The sequence below is a fragment of the Manacus candei genome, unplaced genomic scaffold, assembly GCF_025592945.1.
Source record: "Manacus candei isolate 608988 ecotype Guabito, Panama unplaced genomic scaffold, ASM2559294v1 h1tg000064l, whole genome shotgun sequence".
NCBI classification, from domain to species: domain Eukaryota; kingdom Metazoa; phylum Chordata; class Aves; order Passeriformes; family Pipridae; genus Manacus; species Manacus candei.
In genome coordinates, this window is record NW_026138112.1 from 67,382 (window position 1) to 86,085 (window position 18,704).

Here is an 18,704-nt window from a genome sequence, read left to right on the forward strand (position 1 = left end):
GGAGCCTGGCTCCTCTGGGGCTGAGCGAGTGGTAGGTGGGTCGGTGGGGTTTGATCCGGGTGTTATTCCTCATCCACAGTTTCCCCACACTCACCACCCTTTCCCACCCCCCCCCTTCCAGAACGAGGAAGGCCCCGAGGAGGCGCAGGAATCCGAGGACGACTTCGAGGAGATGAACCTGTCGCTCCTCTCCGCCCGCAACTTCCCGCGCAAGGCCAGCCAGACCAGCATCTTCCTGCAGGAGTGGGACATCCCCTTCGAGCAGCTGGAGATCGGGGAGCTCATCGGGAAGGGCCGCTTCGGGCAGGTCTTCCACGGGCGCTGGCACGGCGAGGTGGCCATCCGGCTCATCGACATCGAGAGGGACAACGAGGACCAGCTGAAGGCCTTCAAGAGGGAGGTGATGGCCTACCGGCAGACGCGGCACGAGAACGTGGTGCTCTTCATGGGAGCCTGCATGAGCCCCCCCCACCTCGCCATCATCACCAGGTAACCAGCCTTGGTGCCCAGCTGGGAGCGGGTTTGATTCCCACAGTGGTCAGGCTTTGGTGTTGGTCAAACTTTGGTGTTGCTCAAACTTCCTGTGGTTCGAGCGCTGGTGTTGTGTGGAGGGACCTGCCCCCACAGAGGGGTGTTCTCCCCGGGCCGTGGAGCAGAGAGCAAACCCACCAAAGTGTGTCCGGGCACGTTCTTGTCCGGGCTCACTCTTGTGCCAGTGCAGCTCGAGACAGGAATGGTTTGTTTTATCCAGGGATGGGAATAATCATAGAATCCTGGAAAGGTTTGGGTTGGGAGGGATCTTAAAGCTCAGCTCGTGCCACCCCCTGCCATGGGGCATCTTCCACTAGCCCAGGTTGCTCCAAGTTTATCCAACCTGGCATTGGAGACTTCCAGGGATCCAGGGGCAGCCACAGCTTCTCTGGGCAACCTGTGCCAGGGCCTCCCCACCCTCACAGGGGAGGATTTCTTCCCAATATCCCATCCAACCTTACCCTCTGGCAGTGGGAAGCCATTCCCTGTGTCCTGTCCCTCCATCCCTTGTCCCAAGTCCCTCTCCAGCTCTCTTGGAGCCACTTCAGGCACTGGAAGACTGGAAGGTTTCTTGCATCTTACAGGGGAGCAAGCTGGGATATGAGGGTCTCCCAAACCATGGAACACCTCCAGAGCTTCCTTAGTCTCCAAGAATTCCCCCGTACCTGCCATCACCCACGTGCCTGGTGGGAAATGCAGCGTGGAGCCTCCCGCTGTGCTCCTTCCATGGATGGGCAACCACAAAATCCCAGCTGGCCTTGAGGCAGAGAGGCTGCAGCAGCTCCTGGAGCAGCTGCTGTCATGTGAAATACATTTATCCCCGAGAATTCCCTTATTTCCTTCACCCCCACACCACGTTTTCCACCCCAGTGCCGCTTCGCGTCCCACCACGGGTGACTCTCTCTCGGAGAAGTTTCCCCAAGGTGAGGTTGAATTTTCCTCCTGACAGCATTTCCAGGAGCAGTGAGATGGCAACGCTTCCAACAGCCATCAGTGATGAAATATTGCATCATCCTTTCCTAACATTCCCTTGGAAGTGGCACCTCCCAGCCCACCCCGAGCCCAGCTCTGCGGGGGTCGGGGCGAGGGGGGAGCTTTGCTCTGCTCCTCAGGCAACAGCAAAGGATTCCAACCCAAATCCGTGGCCCCTCCTGCCACTCCCTGCCCTGGTGGGTTCATGGGCTGTGTTTGCCTCGGGAATTACATCCTCAGGAGACAGGGTGACTCCAGAGCTGGGCTGGCTCTCTCCCCCCCCAGCTGGAGACTGGGAAAATTATGCCTTTTATTCCGGACCAAAAATTAGCCATCTGGGAAAATTCAGCAGCGTTTCAGATCTCCATCTATTAACCAGCTTCGGGCCAAAAAGCTCTCGGAAAAGTGTGCAAACACATGTATTGATGGATGAGTCAGAGCCCCCATCCATGTGTTACACCCTGTTCCCAGAGGAAAACGCGGCGTCTCCAGCCCCGCTCCCCGATCCCTTTGCAGCCCCTGTTTGCTCAGCTTTTCAGTGCTATTCAATATCAAACCCAATATATTCAGTACCAAACCCAATATATTCATTTAGTTATTTTTTTTCTCTTTTTGAGCCGCGTGGTGTCTTCTATCCTAATGCCTCTTTATAAAAAAACCATAAAGGTGCCACTTGTGACAGTTTGACAAAATAAATCCGTGCTCTGCAGCAGCCTGATGCCTTAATATGAGGGCTGGGAAGTGCTGCTTGCCTTGTTTCTCTTCCCAGCTGCACTTGGTCCCTTTTTTTTTTTAAGGTCAAAGTACAACTTGATTGAATTGCCCCAAATATAACCCGAGCTCGGAGCGTCTCCGGGCATCACTTTGCTCTTTGCCTACAGCCAACAACCCATTTTTATCCACATTCTTCAAAAGCTGAAGCAACATCAGCTTTAAGGTGAAGGAGAGGAGATTTAGATGGGATTTTGGGAAGGAATCCTTCCCTGGGAGGGTGGGGAGGCCCTGGCACAGGTTGCCCAGAGAAGCTGTGGCTGCCCCTGGATCCCTGGAAGTGTCCAAGGCCAGGCTGGATAAACTTGGAGGAACCTGGGCTAGTGGGAGGTGTCCCTGCCCATGGCAGGGGGTGGAACTGGATGGGCTTTAAGGTCCCTTCCCACCCAAACCCTTCTGGGATTCTGGGACCGTGATAATTCTGCAGTTGCAACTGGAACTGTTTGGTTTTGCCCCACTGGGATTCCTGGGGCACAATCAGCTCATGGCCAGGGCTGGTTGGCACTGAGGATGCAGGAAAGCCCATGGAGATGCTGGAAGGGGACTCAGCTCAGTCTCAGAGAACTTTTGGGAAGCCCAGGACTGCATCAGTGTGTATTCCTTAGCCCAGGGCTGATTTCCAGATGCAATTTTCCCGCTTTGAAGCTTCCCATGGGGCTGGTGCTTCCCCAGGAGGCACCTTGGAGCTCTCAGTCTCATCCTTCCCATTTTCCAGGGTGACAGCTCAGGGATCATAGGATTATGGAATAGTTTGGGTGGGAAGGGAGCTTAAAGCATATTCCAGTCCCAACCCCTGCCATGGGCAGGGACACCTTCCACTAGCCCAGGTTGCTCCAAGTTTATCCAACCTGGCCTTGGACACTTCCAGGGATCCAGGGGCAGCCACAGCTTCTCTGGGCAACCTGGGCCAGGGCCTCCCCACCCTCACTGTGGAAAACTTCTCAGGTCCAACCCAATCCTTATACCTAAGGATGGTCCTTGCCCTCGTGCCCACAGTCCTTGTCTGGTCTGTCCTTGGTTGAACATTTTTGGGGGCTTCCTGGGACATCTCTGATCCTCTCCTGTGGGGAAAACCCTTCTCACTGTGTGGAATTCTCTATCCCATGAACGTTTCAGGTGTTTCCTAAGGGATAGGACAGCCCTGGGGACTCTTCTGCCATGGCACAGGTGGGAGCTGTGCTTGGGAATGAGTCTGGGGAGAGGATAACGTAGCAGGAGATGGATTGGGAATGGTCGAGGATATTTGGAATGGTCAAGGATATTGGGAATGGTCAAGGATATTGGGAATGGTCAAGGATACTGGGAATGATTGAGGATGTTGGGAATGGTCCAGGCTGTGGCACTGGGAGAGGAGGGAGACCGATGACCCCGAGCAGTGCAGAGTGTCACTCTTCAAACAGGAATTTTCCAAAGGGACTCAAGTTCTCCCCGTGGGTTTATTGGGATAACTTTAAACAAGGCTTTGCTTGGAGTGGGGAAAAACCATTCCCAGCTGCCCAACACAAAGCCAGGATGTCTGGAATTCCTCACCCACTCCTCCCTGTGCTCCTCCCCGGGGCAGGACTGGGGCTGTGCAGCCCCTTTTTAATTCTGGATGCCCAGAGGTGGTCGCTGGAGGCCGTTTTTTTTCCACCAAATCCAATTTCTTGGAGCTGTTAAAGAAATCTCTGCTTTCCTGCCGGCACCCTGGGAGCAGCTGCCTGTCCCTGGAAGGGGCTTCACCACGTCGAGCCACCCGGCGCTGCCGGAAGGGGGTTATTTATAGAAGGGTTTATTTTTACTTTTTCCCATCCCTACGTTTTCCTTCCTGATTGCTGGTGATATTCAAGGATTGTCTGATTAGCAGAAAGAAATCTCCCCCTCCAGAACTGACATCCCACGGGGAAAAGCTGGCAGGGGAAACTGAGGTAGTGGATTGCTGAGGGTGTGGTGGAGAAGGGAAGGCTCCAGGGAGAGCTGAGAGCCCCTGGCAGGGCTTAAAGGGGCTCCAGGAGAGCTGGAGAGGGACTGGGGACAAGGGATGGAGGGACAGGACACAGGGAATGGCTTCACAGTGCCAGAGGGAATATTGGGATGGGATATTGGGAAGGAATTGCTGGCTGTGAGGGTGGGGAGGCCCTGGCCCAGGTTGCCCAGAGAAGCTGTGGCTGCCCCTGGATCCCTGGAAGTGTCCTTGGCCAGGTTGGACGGGGCTTGGAGCAACCTGGGAGAGTGGAAGGGATTTGGAACTAGATGATCTGTAAGATCCCTTCCAACCCAAACCATTCCATGATCCCAGAACATTTCTGAGGTGCCTGTCAGATCCCACCCCTCTCTCCCCACTCCTGGGTGTATTTTGGGAGCAGAAGCCACGGATTCCTGCCTCCCCTAACCCTGCCCATGTCCCAGCACCCACTCTGGGAGCTGGATCATCCTGCTCTCCTCAAGTTGTTTTTCCCTTCTCTCTTCCCACTGCCAGAGGGTTAGATGGGATATTGGGAAGGAATTCCTGGCTGTGAGGGTGGGGAGGCCCTGGCCCAGGTTACCCAGAGAAGCTGTGGCTGCTCCTGGATCCCTGGAAGTGTCCAAGGCCAGGTTGGACGGGGCTTGGAGCAACCTGAAGGTGTCCCTTCCCATGGCAGGGGGTGGGATGAGATGAGGTCCTTTCCAACCTTCCAGGTCCCTTCCAACCCAGACCAGTCTGTGGTTCCTGGGTTATGTCTGAACGCGACCGGCAAAGGCAGAAATCCAGCATTTTTCAGCACTGGGAGGTGGTGACTCCCAGGAACACTTCCATCAGAGCCACTAATAGATCTTCTCTGGGGTAATGAGCAGTGGGGACAGTTAACATTCATCTTAATTAGTCCTGAGCAAGAGGAGTGGGAGCCTCGGTGCTTTGAGCGCTGCCGAGCGGGCGGAGCGGAACAGCATCAAAGTCCTCGGCTCGGTGGAAATGAAAGCACTGAAAAAACACCCTGTTTGCTGCTCCCAGGGAAATAACAACCTGGGCTTGCTGGTGTTCAATGAGACAAAGCCAGGCCTGGCTAAGCTCCTGTCAGCTCTTTGAGTCTCCTGGCCCCGGCCTGGGATTAGAGGTAAAGCCTCAGCCACCCAGGGGTCCTTCAAAGGACAAAGTCAACCCCTTTTCTGTTCCCCACAAAGGTGGTGGACTGCAGAAATCACCATGGTTTAGGGTTCTGGGGGTTCCTTCCAGGAAAAAAAAAAAAGGGGGTGTGTGGATTTTAATGCTTATTGATCCAAGGCTCCAAGTTCTCATCAAGTCTGGGATGGAAGAGGGGGGATCAAACACGCTGGATGCGGGAGCACCGGTGTCTCCTGTGGGTTGGGAATGTTGTTTGGAAGGTGGGAGCGAGGTTTTCTGCTCTGAAGGGCAGGAGAGGAGGTTGGGGCTGGAGTTTGCCTGCACTTGGAGCTCCCTCTGCCTTGTGGGGTGGGGGACACCGGTGCAGCTTTGCTCAGATTACTCAGTTTTTGGTTAAAAGCCCGAATGTGGCACTCGGAGTCTGCACAAAGAGCCTGGGATTTGCTCCCTTGGATGTTTCCAGCTGAGTTTTGGCCCCTCTCTTGTCGTGGTGTGATGCCAGAGCGACCTCAGCTTCACAGGAGCCCCCTCGATGCCACTGGTGATGCCACCAGGGCCGTGATTTATGTCCCTGCTGTGACGTGCCAGGAAGACCAAGGGGAACAGGGAAGAACATTAGGAATTAAGCTTGACCTTGGCAGAACTGTATAAAGAGAATTAATTTGCTGAAGGTGCCTCTCAGCAGAGGAACTCGGAGTGTTTCTGTCAGAGAGGGAGCATCTCCCAAGCCCTTCCCTGGAGCTGGCTGGCAGTGGGGGAACACAAACCCAGTCCCTCTCCTAATGTGAGACACTGAAGATGAAACAAGAGTTTTTTGTTTTGTTGTTTTTCTTTTTCTCTGTGGCAAACTGGCTTTAATAACAGGGAAACAAATTACCTGGTGCTAATTAACAGGGAAGGTGTGAGAGTGAGGGATGGGAAGAATATCCGAGATGTTACAGCTGCATTTTCCTGGATAACCTTCTTGTACCACGTGGGCTAAATATTGGGGGTTGTTTTGATTTTATCATTTCTTTCCATGCTGGATTTTGGCAGCATCTGATGCTTGGCTCTGCTGCCTGGAGGAACAAGCCCAGCTCCTCAGAAGGGATGCTCTCCCATCCCTGGACCCTGCTCCCTGTGGCCGTGGAAGAGCTCTGGATAAAGCTCAGCTTTAAACCCTCGGCTCTTCCAAACCTCGCCCAGTGCCAACCCTCCTAACATTTACAGTGTCCTGGGAAGGATTCCAAACCCTGGGAAGGATTTGGGGCTTGTAAATCTTGATGCTGAGGGAGCTGGGAGCTGGTGAGGGGGGTATTCACCAGGGATTGAAGGGTGGGAGGAAAGGGGAAGGTGTCAATCATCATGCTCAGGGCAGAACAGGTTGCAGGGCTTGGATTTTCCCTGTGGATGCTCCAGGGCTGTGCAAGCCAGTGCCTGGTGCTTGCAGCCAGCCCGTTGTTCTCCCCAGGGATCCATGTTGTCCATTTGGTGGACAACAAATTGAAGGAAGAAAGAGACCAGGTTGGATGGAGCCCTGAGCAACCTGACCTAGAGAGGGGCATCCCTGCCCATGGCAGGGGCTTGGAACAAGAGGGTCTTTAAGGTCCTTCCCAACCCAAACCATCCTGGGATTCGGTGAAACTGGATTTTTCTCCTTGCTGCAACTCATTAAAGGGCATCCTCTCAGCCTCCTTTCCTGCCCTGGAAAGTTAAGTAGAAGCTCTAAAGCCTGAGCAGTGGGAGGGAAACTGAGGCCCGGAGCTGGCACGTTGTTTTCCTCCTCATGGGCAGGACGAGGGGGAATGGCTTCCCACTGCCAGAGGGTTAGATGGGATACTGGGAAGGGATTCCTCGCTGTGAGGGTGGGGAGGCCCTGGCATAAGTTGCCCAGAGAAGCTGTGGCTGCCCCTGGATCCCTGGGAGTGTCCAAGGCCAGGCTGGACGGGGCTTGGAGCAACCTGGGAGAGTGGAAGGGATTTGGAACTAGCTGATCTGTAAGGTCCCTTCCAACCCAAACCATTCCATGATTCCAGAACATTTCTGAGGTGCCTGTCAGATCCCACCCCTCTCTCCCCACTCCTGGGTGTATTTTGGGAGCAGAAGCCATGGATTCCTGCCTCCCCTAACCCTGCCCATGTCCCAGCACCCGCTCTGGGAGCCGGATCATCCTGCTCTCCTCAAGTTGTTTTCCCTTCTCTCACTTTCTGCTGCGTCCCCTTTGCTGGCAGTTAAATAATGGAGCTCGTAGATCATAGAATAAATAGGTATTGACTTCATGCCAGAGGCTGGATCAGAATTGATTGACCCGTGGGAATACACTCCCTCCCGATCAATAGGAGGCCATCAGGCTGGATAAATCTTGATAACGACCGACAGCAGGAAAGTCAATATGTGTATTAATATATACATTAAGTGAGTGTGTATCTTCCACCTGCAGACAGTGTGGCTTTGGGCTGCTCGTGGAGAGGGATGGGATGGGCTGGGGAGGAGACTGGAATATCCTGAGTGAAGAGGATCATGGAATCATGGAATCATAGAATCATGGAATCATGGAATCATAGAATCATGGAATCATGGAATCATAGAATCATGGAATCATAGAATCAACCAGGTTGGAAAAGACTTCTGAGATCATCAAGTCCAACCCTTGATCCAACCCCGCTGTGGTTCCCAGCCCATGGCACTGATGCCACATCCAGTCTGTCCTTAAACACCTCCAGGGATGGAGAATCCCCCACTTCCCTGGGCAGCCCATTCCAAGGTTCCTGGGAGAAGAGCCCGACCTTCACCCAGATCCCCCCTCCTGTCAGGGAGTTGCAGAGAGTGAGGAGGTCTCCCCTGAGCCTCCTCTTCTCCAGGCTGAGCCCCCCCAGCTCCCTCAGCCTCTCCTCACAGCACTTGTGCTCCAGTCCCTTCCCCAGCCTCGTTGCTCTCCTCTGGCCCTGCTCCAGCCCCTCCATGTCCTTCCTGAGCTGAGGGCCCAGAACTGACACAGCACTCCAGGGGTGGCCTCACCAGTGCTGAGTCCAGGGGCAGAATCACTGCCCTGCTCCTGCTGCCACACTCTTCCTGATCCAGGCCACGATCCATTGGCCCTCTTGGCTACCTGGGCACACTCTGGCTCACGTTCAGCTTCCTGGCACGGTCCTGGCACGGTCAGGATGGTCAGGGCTGGGGTGTTTGATGCTGGAATGGCGTCGGTGCTGGCCAAGCTCCCCTTCCCTATCAGAGCCCCAAATCCCTGCCCACGGCTGCTCGGCCAGCGGCGCCTCTGGTGCTGCTCTGGTGGAGGGGATCAGGGGAAGGGTCTGCTCTGGTGCTGCTCTGGTGGAGGGGATCAGGGGAAGGGTCTGCTCTGTGTTCTAAGGGGGTTTCAAACTACCATAGTTCTCTTTTGGCTGCAGTTTCTCAGGGAAAGTCCTTCCCGAGGCGCTTTGCCAGAGAGGAAGGGATTTAAGTGGGGTTTGAGGGAACGCCTGGGATGAAGTGCCCTGCTGAGACACCATCCCACCAAGCCTTCCCACTCATGCCAGCTCTTCCCTCTGCTGTTCAGTGACATCTGAGCATCGTCCCTTGTTTTTTCTGAGCACCCTCAATCCTCTTTCTGGGGCCTTTCCTTAATTTTTCTGAGCACCCTCAATCCTCTTTCTACATCCATGCCTTATTTTTTCTGACCATCCTCAACGCCAGGAATCCTCTCTAGGCCACTCCTTATTTTTTTTCTGAGCACCCTCAATCCACTCTACATCCATGCCTTATTTTTTCTGAGCATCCTCAATGCCAGGGATCCTCTCTAGGCCATTCCTTCTTTTTTTCTGAGCACCCTCAATCCTCTTTCTGGGGCCCTTCCTTAATTTTTCTGAGCACCCTCAATGCCAGGGATCCTCTCTAGGGCCATTCCTTATTTTTTTCTGAGCACCCTCAATGCCAGGGATCCTCTTTGTGGCAATCCCTAATTTTTCTGAGCACCCTCAATGCCAGGGATCCTCTTTGGGGTTGGGAAGAGCTGCTTGTGAAGGAACTACATGCTGGCATCCTGCCTAACCAAGAATCAAATCATTCCTGAGAAAGCATCATTAGTTTTTTAATAATAATTATAATTGTTATTACTATTCCAAAGTGGAGTTGGGTTCTAGCAAATCCAAAGATTTGCTTCATCCCCCTCTTCAAAAGAAGGTGTTGTTTTTTTTTTAAATTTCCTTTCTTTCCTGTAGTTCAAATAGTTCAAAATAGCAGGAGGATCAGGGCACAGGGAATATTTAAGGCTCCTTCAAAGGCAAGGAGGTCAAAGAGCCTTTCACATCCCCATGCACCTTTTGGAGCCTGTTCCAAGGGTATCCTTTCCAAAGGCAGCGAGTGGCCGAAGCATCGAGTATTTCTGGCTGAGTTGGTTGCCAGCAGGGCTTTAGCCAAGCCACAGCACTCACCTGTCCCCCAGCTCTTCCCCCTGCAGCTGGAGGAGAGCTCGTCTCCTCTGCCGCTCTCTCCCTCAAATAAAAAATGCCTGCAGTTGGCTTTTTCCTAAATAGCTTGGTTTTTTCCGAAGCGACGATGGAGTCGGAGCGACTTTTCGGGGAGGCTGATCCCCCTCCTCCTCCTCCTCCTCCTCCTCCTCCTCCTCCCTTCCCCCTCCTCGTGCAGCCCTGGTGGCTCGGCTGTGCCGGCTGCAGTTATCTCCCGTGCCAGCTGCTGGCAGGAAAATTCTGCTGCCTAAGTAATATCCGTCAAAAGCCGGTGCTTCCATTGGGAGATAGCGGGAGCGGGATGAGGGATCGTCTCTCCGGGGCTTTTCTGTTTCCCCGCTCTGGTTTCGCCCTGCAGAGGCTGCTCTGTGAGGAGCAGGAGCCAGGTCTCTCCGAGCTCCAGGGTGGGGGGATCTGGGCTTTGCCGTGGCCAAAAGTGTCGCTCGTGGCAGGTCTTGAATTCCTTGTTTTCCCGTTGGGGTTGCTTTGGGAGACTTGTGTAAGGGTTGAGTTCAGAGCTGGAGTTTGGTGGGACAAGTGTTTTCACCCCGGAGGCTCTGGTGGATCTTGGTGCTCAGCGTCAGCAGCTGCAGGTTTGGGTCAAGAATTTTGGGGCACTGAGCTGCTGCTGCTTTCAGGGAATCACAGAATCATTTGGAAAACGATCCTTCAGATCATCGAGCCCAACCCTCAGGTTGGAAAAGATCCTTAAGGTCATCGAGTCCAGCCATTCCCCAGCACTGCCAAATCCACCACTAACCCATGTCCCCAAGGGCCACATCCACATGGATTTTAAATCCTCCAGGGATGGGGACTCCAGCCCTGCCCTGGGCAGGACAACTCTTTCAGTGAAGTCATTTTCCCTGATATCCCAGTTTTCCCGCCCTGGTCATGGTCCAGTGAAAATGGATGGTGCTTCTGAGGGTCTGGGGAGGAAGGAAAGCACACGTTGCCTTTGTTTGAAGCAGCAGGAATGGGAGGAAAGGCAAATCCATGCTTGGGATGGAAAGGAGAGGACAGTTGTTGTCCCGGGGCTGCAACATTCCCATGCTAAACCTCGGGATGCTGGATATGTGTGGCTCAGAGGAGACCTGCTTCACTTCACCCGGAGGTTTCGGTGGTGAATCCCAGTGAAACCGGTCCTGAGCATCCCTCAGGGGACAGGGGAACCTGGAGACATCTTTGTCCTTAGACTGAGACCCAACGAACTCATTGCAGCTCCCGCTGGGGTGATCCTGGTGTCCCTGGGGTGATCCCAGTGTCCCTGGGGTGATCCCGGTGTCCCTGGGGCGGTGTTTGGATGCAGAGGGTTCGGGGAGCCGGAGGTGGATGGTGCCACTGCAGGGAGGACGTGCCTCCAGGGGCTGAGATTCCCTGTCAACTTAGAGGAAAACAAAGCCTAGGGGATAAAAATTCCCCCAAAGCTCTCCCATTTTTTTGCTGCTCTTCCAGCCTCGTTTGATTTCCCGTTTCGTGAGACGCGCCGGGAGCTGCCGAGATGCAAAAGCACAACTGCCAGACACCTCCAAAAGAGAAAAACAAGCTAATGTATGGAAAGAGCTTCTTGAAAACTTCCCAAATAAGTCAGGAAGGGGCAGACGTGTGCAGCACTGCTTCTTTTCCCTCTCTGCCACGGCTAGTCCTGCTCCAATGAAATTAAATAAGTCCCAGCTCAGTGGTTCCTGTTGCTCTATCTTTCTTAATATTCCCCAAAGGTTCCCTTTTTTTCCGTGAAATACTAAAAATGAGTAAACTGGTGGGGAGTGTGGCAGCATCCGAGCAGCCCCTCCTCGGCTCTGTCTTTCCTCCAGCACAGACGTAACCTGCCAGCAGAGGTATTTTTATATTAAAGCACTTCTTATTAATTCCCCCTCTCTCTCCTGTCTCCCCTGGGTGTTCAGTGCCGACTGTCACCATGGAATCGGAGCTGGCTCCCCATAAATCCATAGGCGGGCAAGGAATGAGCTTCCCGGGCTCTGGCATTTGTCACTTCGGGGTGTTCCAACGAGCCTGGTTGGATTTAAGGGGCGTTTCTGGGGCTGGTTGGGCAGGGGGAGGAAAGCACAGAGCGCCGGGGAGTAACGGCAGCGAGCTGGAAGGGATCCCTGCTCCGGGCCAGGCTGGGGCTCCAGCCCTGGGGAAGTGCTGGCCATCGATGTAGAGATGGTGGCCACCAGTGTTGAGAGGATGGTTACCAGTGTAGAGATGGTGGCCATCAGTGTAGAGATGGTGGGCATCAGTGTAGAGGTGGTGGCCACCAGTGGAGAGGTGATGGCCACCAATGTAGATGTTTTGGCCACCAATGTAGATGTTTTGGCCACCAGTGTAGAGATAGTGGCCATCAGTGTAGTGGTGGTGGCCACCAGTGGAGAGGCAATGACCATCAATGCAGAGGTGGTGGCTATTAGTATAGAGGTGGTGGCCATCAATGTAGAGTCCATGGCCATCAGTGTAAAGGTGGTGGCCACCACTGTAGAGGCAATGACCATCAATGTAGAGATGGTGGCCATCAATGTAGAGATGTTGGCCACCAGTGTAATGTTGGTGGCCATCAGGGTAGAGGCGATGACCAGCAATGTAGAGGTGATGGCCACCAGTGGAGAGATGGTGGCCACCAGTGGAGAGGTGATGGCCATCAATGCAGAGGTGGTGGCTATTAGTATAGAGGTGGTGGCCATCAATGTAGAGTCCATGGCCATCAGTGTAAAGGTGGTGGCCATCAGGGTAGAGGCAATGACCAGCAATATAGAGGTGATGGCCACCAGTGAAGAGGTGATGGCCACCAGTGTAGAGGTGACAGGCATCAGTGTAGAGATGGTGGCCATCAGTGTAGAGGTGATGGCCATCAGTGCAGAGGTGATGGCCATCAGTGTAGAGGTGATGGCCATCAGTGTAGAGATGGTGGCCATCAGTGCAGAGGTGATGGTCACCAGTGTAGAGGTGACAGGCATCAGTGTAGAGATGGTGGCCATCAGTGTAGAGATGGTGACCATCAGTGTAGAGGTGATGGCCATCAGTGTAGAGGTGATGGCCATCAGTGTAGAGATGGTGGCCATCAGTGCAGAGGTGGTAGCCATCAATGTAGGGGCAATTGCCACCAGTGCAGAGGTGACGACCACCACCATTGCAGAGCAGGGTGAAGCCCCCAGGGGAGGGCAGACGGCCGAGGCAGTTTTCATGTCAAACAGCAAGAACCCCAAGAGGCAGCGCTGCAGCTCTTCCTCACTCATCCCTCCCAAATCGTTCCTCCGCGAGTCGCCTGGGCTTTGCTCCCGTTGCTGATGCCTTCAGCCCACGTTGGTAAATGCAGAGTGTTTATAAAGCAATTTGGGATTTGGCTTGCTTGGCTGAACACTCCAGAAACTCATTTCGAGTCGAGAGTTGCATCTGCAGCGGGATGGGGCCGGGACTGTCCTGGCGCCGGGGAAGGCTGCGAGCCGTGCCCGCGCCGCGGGCCGGGGTGGAAAAGGACCTTTGCATCTCCCTGAGCCAGCTGGATGGGCTGTCCCTGCTGCCCCTCGGCTCTGGATGGGGTTTGATGCGCCATCAACCTGCCCGCTCCGCCGACAGGTGGGACGGAGAAGTTCGGGAGGAGAACACAAGTGTTCCTTCCTGAGCGCGCTCTTCAGCGGTGAATGAACCGGCACCCGCCTCGGGATGCAAAATCTCCTGCCTTTGTTTGTGGCCCTGTGATCCTCAGCCTCCGGATGGTGCCTCAATGCCCCCGTGGAGCGCGGAGCTCTCCGGGCGGGAAGGCGGGACAGGATTCGCGTGCCCCGCGCTTTGTTCCCGCTTTGTTCCCGCTTTGTTCCCGCCGCTGCCGCCCGAACGGGGAGCGATTGAACGGCAGGCGAGGAACGAGGAGAAGCGAAATTGTTGGGCTCTGCCATGAAAAGGTTCTGCAGGTGGTGGCTGAATGGGCTCAGGTGCTGCATAATAGGTATCAACCGGGCTTTATCTCTGCGTTGGCAGCTCCTTATCCGGCAAGAAAACCCCGATGTGCCGGCGCGGCGGTCGCCGGTTGAATTAATTCGGAGCGGTTATTCATCGAGGGGAGGAGAGGAGCACCTGGGCTGCCTTGGAGGCTCTCCCGGGGTCTGAGGAGCAGTGGTGACATGTCCCATGTGGTGGTGACACGTCCCATGTGGTGGTGCCACCACCCCGGGGCTGAGCGGTGGCCGCTCTCCCTGTGCCGGCGCTCGTGCCGGCTCCATCCGCCGCCTCCTTTAATGCCATCCCTCCGTAAATGAAGTGGAGAGATGGCAATCTCATCAGTCAAGGGCTGCAGGCTCCGCTCTCGGGGTTATCTCGGCAGCTCAGATAGGCAGAAATGTGAGGATTTTCCTCTAAACAACCCTTTGCCAGGAAAACAGCTGATCTTAACTCGCTTTAGGGCTGAAATGGAGCCCGGTTCCAGCACTAATCCACTCACTGCATTTACAAATGTCAATTTGGGACCAATTCAGACCACAAGCAACTCGCTGCAATGGTTTCCTCTGGGGGAAAACAGGCGTTTGCCCGGGAATGGGGAGGGCTGGGGGAACTCCTCTGGGTGCAGGCAAGTCATGGAGGTGGCTGTTGTGTAGCAGAGCTTAAAACTTCACGGGTTTATGTGCAGGAAAATACACCGTGGTGGAAGGAGAGTTTGTGCCTGTCGTTATTTTGCACCCTCTAATTCCGGTTGCAGAAACCCAAAGGGTTTTATCACTGATTTCCAAGCAGGAGTTTGAGTGCTTGGATCCTAATCTTCAGCAAATTCACATTTGAGTGCAGCCCAGCTATTGCAGAAGATAGGGAGCGACTGGTTTAGGGGGAGATCGTGTTTGGAATTGCGGTCGCCTCCGGTCTGCATCCAGCTGGGGTGCTCAGGGACATGCTGAGACACCTGAACAGGGAAAACCATCCCTGAGGAAGCAGCTGCTGCCCTAAAATCCCCACCACTTGTGCCCAGCAAGGCTGTTTCCAACACAGCCAGCGATGAAATACTTTGGAGGACGCTGTTGTCTTTCCCAAACCCATGAGATATGGGGCTAGTCCTGTTCCTGCTTTGCTGCTTGACCTGAAAATTGTGCTCTCTGCCCACGGAAGGATGTGGAGCTTTTGGCTCAGGAGCAGGAGGGACCTTTGTGCTCATGAGCTTCTGAAGTTTGGGTTTCTTCTGGGTTTTGTAGGCTCATGGAATGGTTTGGGTTGGAAGGGACCTTAAAGCTCATCTCATTCCACCCCCTGCCATGGACAGGGACACCTTTCACTGTCCCAGGTTGCTCCAAGCCCCGTCCAACCTGGCCTGGTGTCCCTGCCCCTGGCAGAGAGCTGGAACTGTACAGCCTTAAAGGTCCCTCCCAACCCAACCATTCCATGATTATTTTCATCCAAAAAGGACAAACCCTGTTATTTTCCAGGGGACAAATCCAGCCCAGTGCTTGGCATTCCCAGGGCTGCAGGAACCGGGCGAGGGCAAAGCTGGGGGAGAGCAGAGGAATTAAACCCTGTAACTTTTAATTTGGTAACCAGAACAGAAGCAAATTAACAGCTGCGGGCGCTGAAGGCTCTGTAACGAGATGTGTGTCGGGCACTCGATTTCCCAGGCACAGGTATCCAGTCTCTTCCTTCCAAAGTTGCCCCTAATGAGCGTGGGTGGATACAGAAAAGCAAAAAAGCCCTTTTTTTGTGGGCGGGAGTGGAGGCAGCATCCACCCACGGACTCCATTATGATATTCAAATGTCAATATATTTTTAATTGGTTTATATCCCCCCCCTCTCCCCCCCCCATCCAGCTGCCTTTGGTAATTAAGGCTCTGTAAATAGATTTTACTGTAATTGGTACGAGAAGGAAAATTGGAGGACATTGTACAGTGCATCGGGTTGGGCTGTTCTTTTTTTTTTCCTTTTTTTCTTCCCCCCCTCCCTGTCTTCCCTCTTTTGACTCATGTTACATCTGTGAGCATTGTATCCTCTGGGGGGGAAGAGGTGGGGGGAGCCGTGGCCAGTTTTGCACAAAAAACTCTGGAGCCAGAGGCCCAGGTGGTTTGCTCATGGCTGGGACACGGGGAAGAAAGAGCCAGGAACCAGCCCAGGATACCCCTGATGGTGCTCAGCTCCAGCACCAGACTGGGGAGACCCCCCAATTTCCACTCTGGATTCCACCTGCCTGGAGATGTGGCCAAAGCTCTTGTGATTATTTAGAATTCCCAGCCGCTGTCTGTTGTCATTTGGGGATGTTTCTTGCCATAAACTGTGTTTTTTTCTCTCTCCCTCTCGCTCTTCTTCCAGCCTGTGCAAAGGACGGACTCTCTACTCGGTGGTGAGAGACGCCAAGATCGTCCTGGACGTCAACAAGACGAGGCAGATAGCACAAGAGATCGTGAAGGTACCGTGGGGTGGGGGCAGCCCGGCACTGGGGGGGTCTGCATCCAGCCCAGATCCCGGTGGGATCACCCTGGGCAGTGGGAGAGAAGCAGCCAGGGGTTCTGGGCAGGATGGCCCTGCTTGGCTCTAAAATCCAGGTCTCCTTGACCTCCCTTCCGTGCTCTGTGTGGCACCAAGGCCTCCATGGGGTCCCTGTGACTGGGGCTCATCCTGGTCGCTGCTCCTCTTCCCTCTTGGAAGCACAGGCCTTGGAGCCCAGCTTTGCTCTGGGAATGAGTTGCTGGTTGGATATTCCTGTCCTCTTGTAAAAGAAAGTAATAACCACGGAATTCCAGAACGGTTTGGGGGGGAAGGGACCTTAAATCTCGTCTCATTCCACCCCCTGCCATGGGCAGGGAGACACCTTCCACTATCCTGGGTTGCTCCAAGCCCCATCCAGTCTGGCCTTGGACACTCCCAGGGATGGGGCAGCCGCTTTCCTGGCCACCTGTTAATAATTCCTGCTGTTAATAACCTGCTGTTGGTCCGAGGTTTCCACGGCAAAAGCATTCCCAGAGCCCGGGCTCCCGGCGGAGCCAGCGCCGTGGTGCCGGTGGCAGGACACTGGGGTGCCACGAGGCAGGGCACACGTACAGTTCTGAGACCTGAGAAAGCTTCTCCTCTCCCAGAGATGACTCAAAGAGCATCTTTGACACTTCAGGCGTGACACCGGGGAGGATCCTCACGTGGCAGGGTGGAGTGGCTGGGAATTTGGGTCCTGAGCCATCACAGCTCCCCAGAAGGTGTCTGCCACGGCCCCTGTGCCCCAGAGGTGTTGAGCTGTCTGCCAGAGCTGGGCTGTGCTGTGATTCCAAGCCTGTTTATCACCAAACGATACCAAAAGTATTTGGCACGTGTCCCACCCTGTGCCCTGCTCAAGGTCAGCCAACACCTCCACCCCAGAGCCCAGATCAGCTGGGGCTGAGCTCACATTTAACATTTTTCTATGGGGGGGAAAAAAAATAAAAATAAGGTTTTCTGGCAGCTCTTCACCCCCCTTAAATATTCAAATCTGTGTTATAAACCAGAGTGTGCAGATCCTGCAGTAGATCCTGCATGGTGCCATCCCCTGGACGGTGCTTAGGCTGGCTCTGATTGCCTGTTTTGCATTTTATTTACACCCAGATTTAGCCAAGAGCAGATTGTTTCTAAGCTTTTTAATTTCAATCCCTCAAATTCTCCTGAAGTCTCTGGCAGGGGAGCCCAGCCTGAACCTCTTTGCTAAGCCAGCATTGCAAGGGGCGTCTCGGAGCCACGGCCTGAGCTGGGGGTGTCTGAGGCACCAAGAGCCTCTTTCCCTTCCATTTCTACTTCTGATCCATATTTTCCTCTTTTGAGATCTGGATTTTTCCCACTGAGGCATCACATAGTTTGGCCTCATGTTTTTCCCCCCTGACTCGTGCTCAGGGTTCTCACCTCCTGGGTGTTCCCAGAGGGAGATCCTGGCTCCGTTCAGCCCCTTTCTCTGGGTGGGTTCATTGCTTGGTGTGGGTTTTTTGAGGACGAGGATGAGAGTGTTTTCTCCTGCAGCTGGTGTGTGTTAGGGACAGCTTGGCAGCCTCAAACAAGGGGTGTCTTGGAGCCACAGCCTGAACTGGGGGTGTCTGAGGCACCAAGAGCCTCTTTCCCTTTCATTTCTACTTCTGATTCATATTTTCCTCTTTTTAGATCTGGGTTTTTCCCTCTGAGGAAACACCTGAGGCCTCATATTTTTCCCCCCTGACTCGTGCTCAGGGCTCTCACCTCCTGGGTGTTCCCAGAGGGAGATCCTGGCTCCGTTCAGCCCCTTTCTCTGGGCAGGTTCATTGCTTGGTGTGGTTTTTTGGAGGATGAGGATGAACCTCAAACTCTTTGTGGGGTTGAGAGGCACCACCAGCACTGGGGGATCCTCACCAGGTCGGTGAGATGGAAGCACCACCATGGAGAACATCAGCACCATCATCACCATGAAACAAATCAGATGTGGAGCTGGCTGTACCCCCGACAGCATTCCTGTATCCCTGCATTCCTTCTCCTTGGAAGGACGGGATTGGGTGATCCTGTTTCAACCTGCAGGGCACAGGGACTTTGTGTCCAGTCCAGGTCCCTGGAGGAATTAGCAGAGGTCCAAAGGCTCAGCTGGGTGCTGAGGCCGTGCTCTCCCTGTGCTCCAGAGGGAATTTCAGGCAGAGGGAATTTAGGACCAGCACAGTAACAGCCGTTTTGTTGCAGAAATAATTCTGAGAGGATTTCTGAGGCCTGTCACTGGAGAATGACTGCTTGTTTTGGAGACAGGGATCAACCCTCTGAGTGGGTGGTCACGCGTTCAATCCTTTCTCTCCGTGCAAAGACTGAGGGAATTTAAGGCAGGGGAGGTCCGTGACAGCCCTGGCACTGTGCTGTGACCCAACCACTGCTGAAGGTTCCCAGCCTTCCCACCTCTCCACACCGGCTTCCAGCAGATGTTAAGGATGTTTTGGTGGCCTCGGTGTGGAGAAGCAAAGGAAAAACCCAAC

The 18,704-nt window shown here is 54.2% G+C and overlaps 1 protein-coding gene across 5 annotated transcripts in view; it reads left to right on the forward strand.

Moving 5' to 3' along the window:
* The window catches only part of KSR2 (kinase suppressor of ras 2), a 100,257-nt gene that overhangs the window by 64,045 nt on the left and 17,508 nt on the right, over nucleotides 1–18,704 (forward strand). For all 5 annotated transcript variants that reach the window (XR_007907417.1, XM_051805275.1, XM_051805277.1 and 2 more), the window contains 2 exons: nucleotides 122–489; nucleotides 16,075–16,171. Coding sequence is in view for 4 of the 5 variants with exons in the window: in XM_051805275.1 (XP_051661235.1) it covers nucleotides 122–489; nucleotides 16,075–16,171 (465 nt within the window). In the remaining variant the exon portion in view is untranslated. The remainder of the gene's footprint in view (nucleotides 1–121; nucleotides 490–16,074; nucleotides 16,172–18,704) is intronic.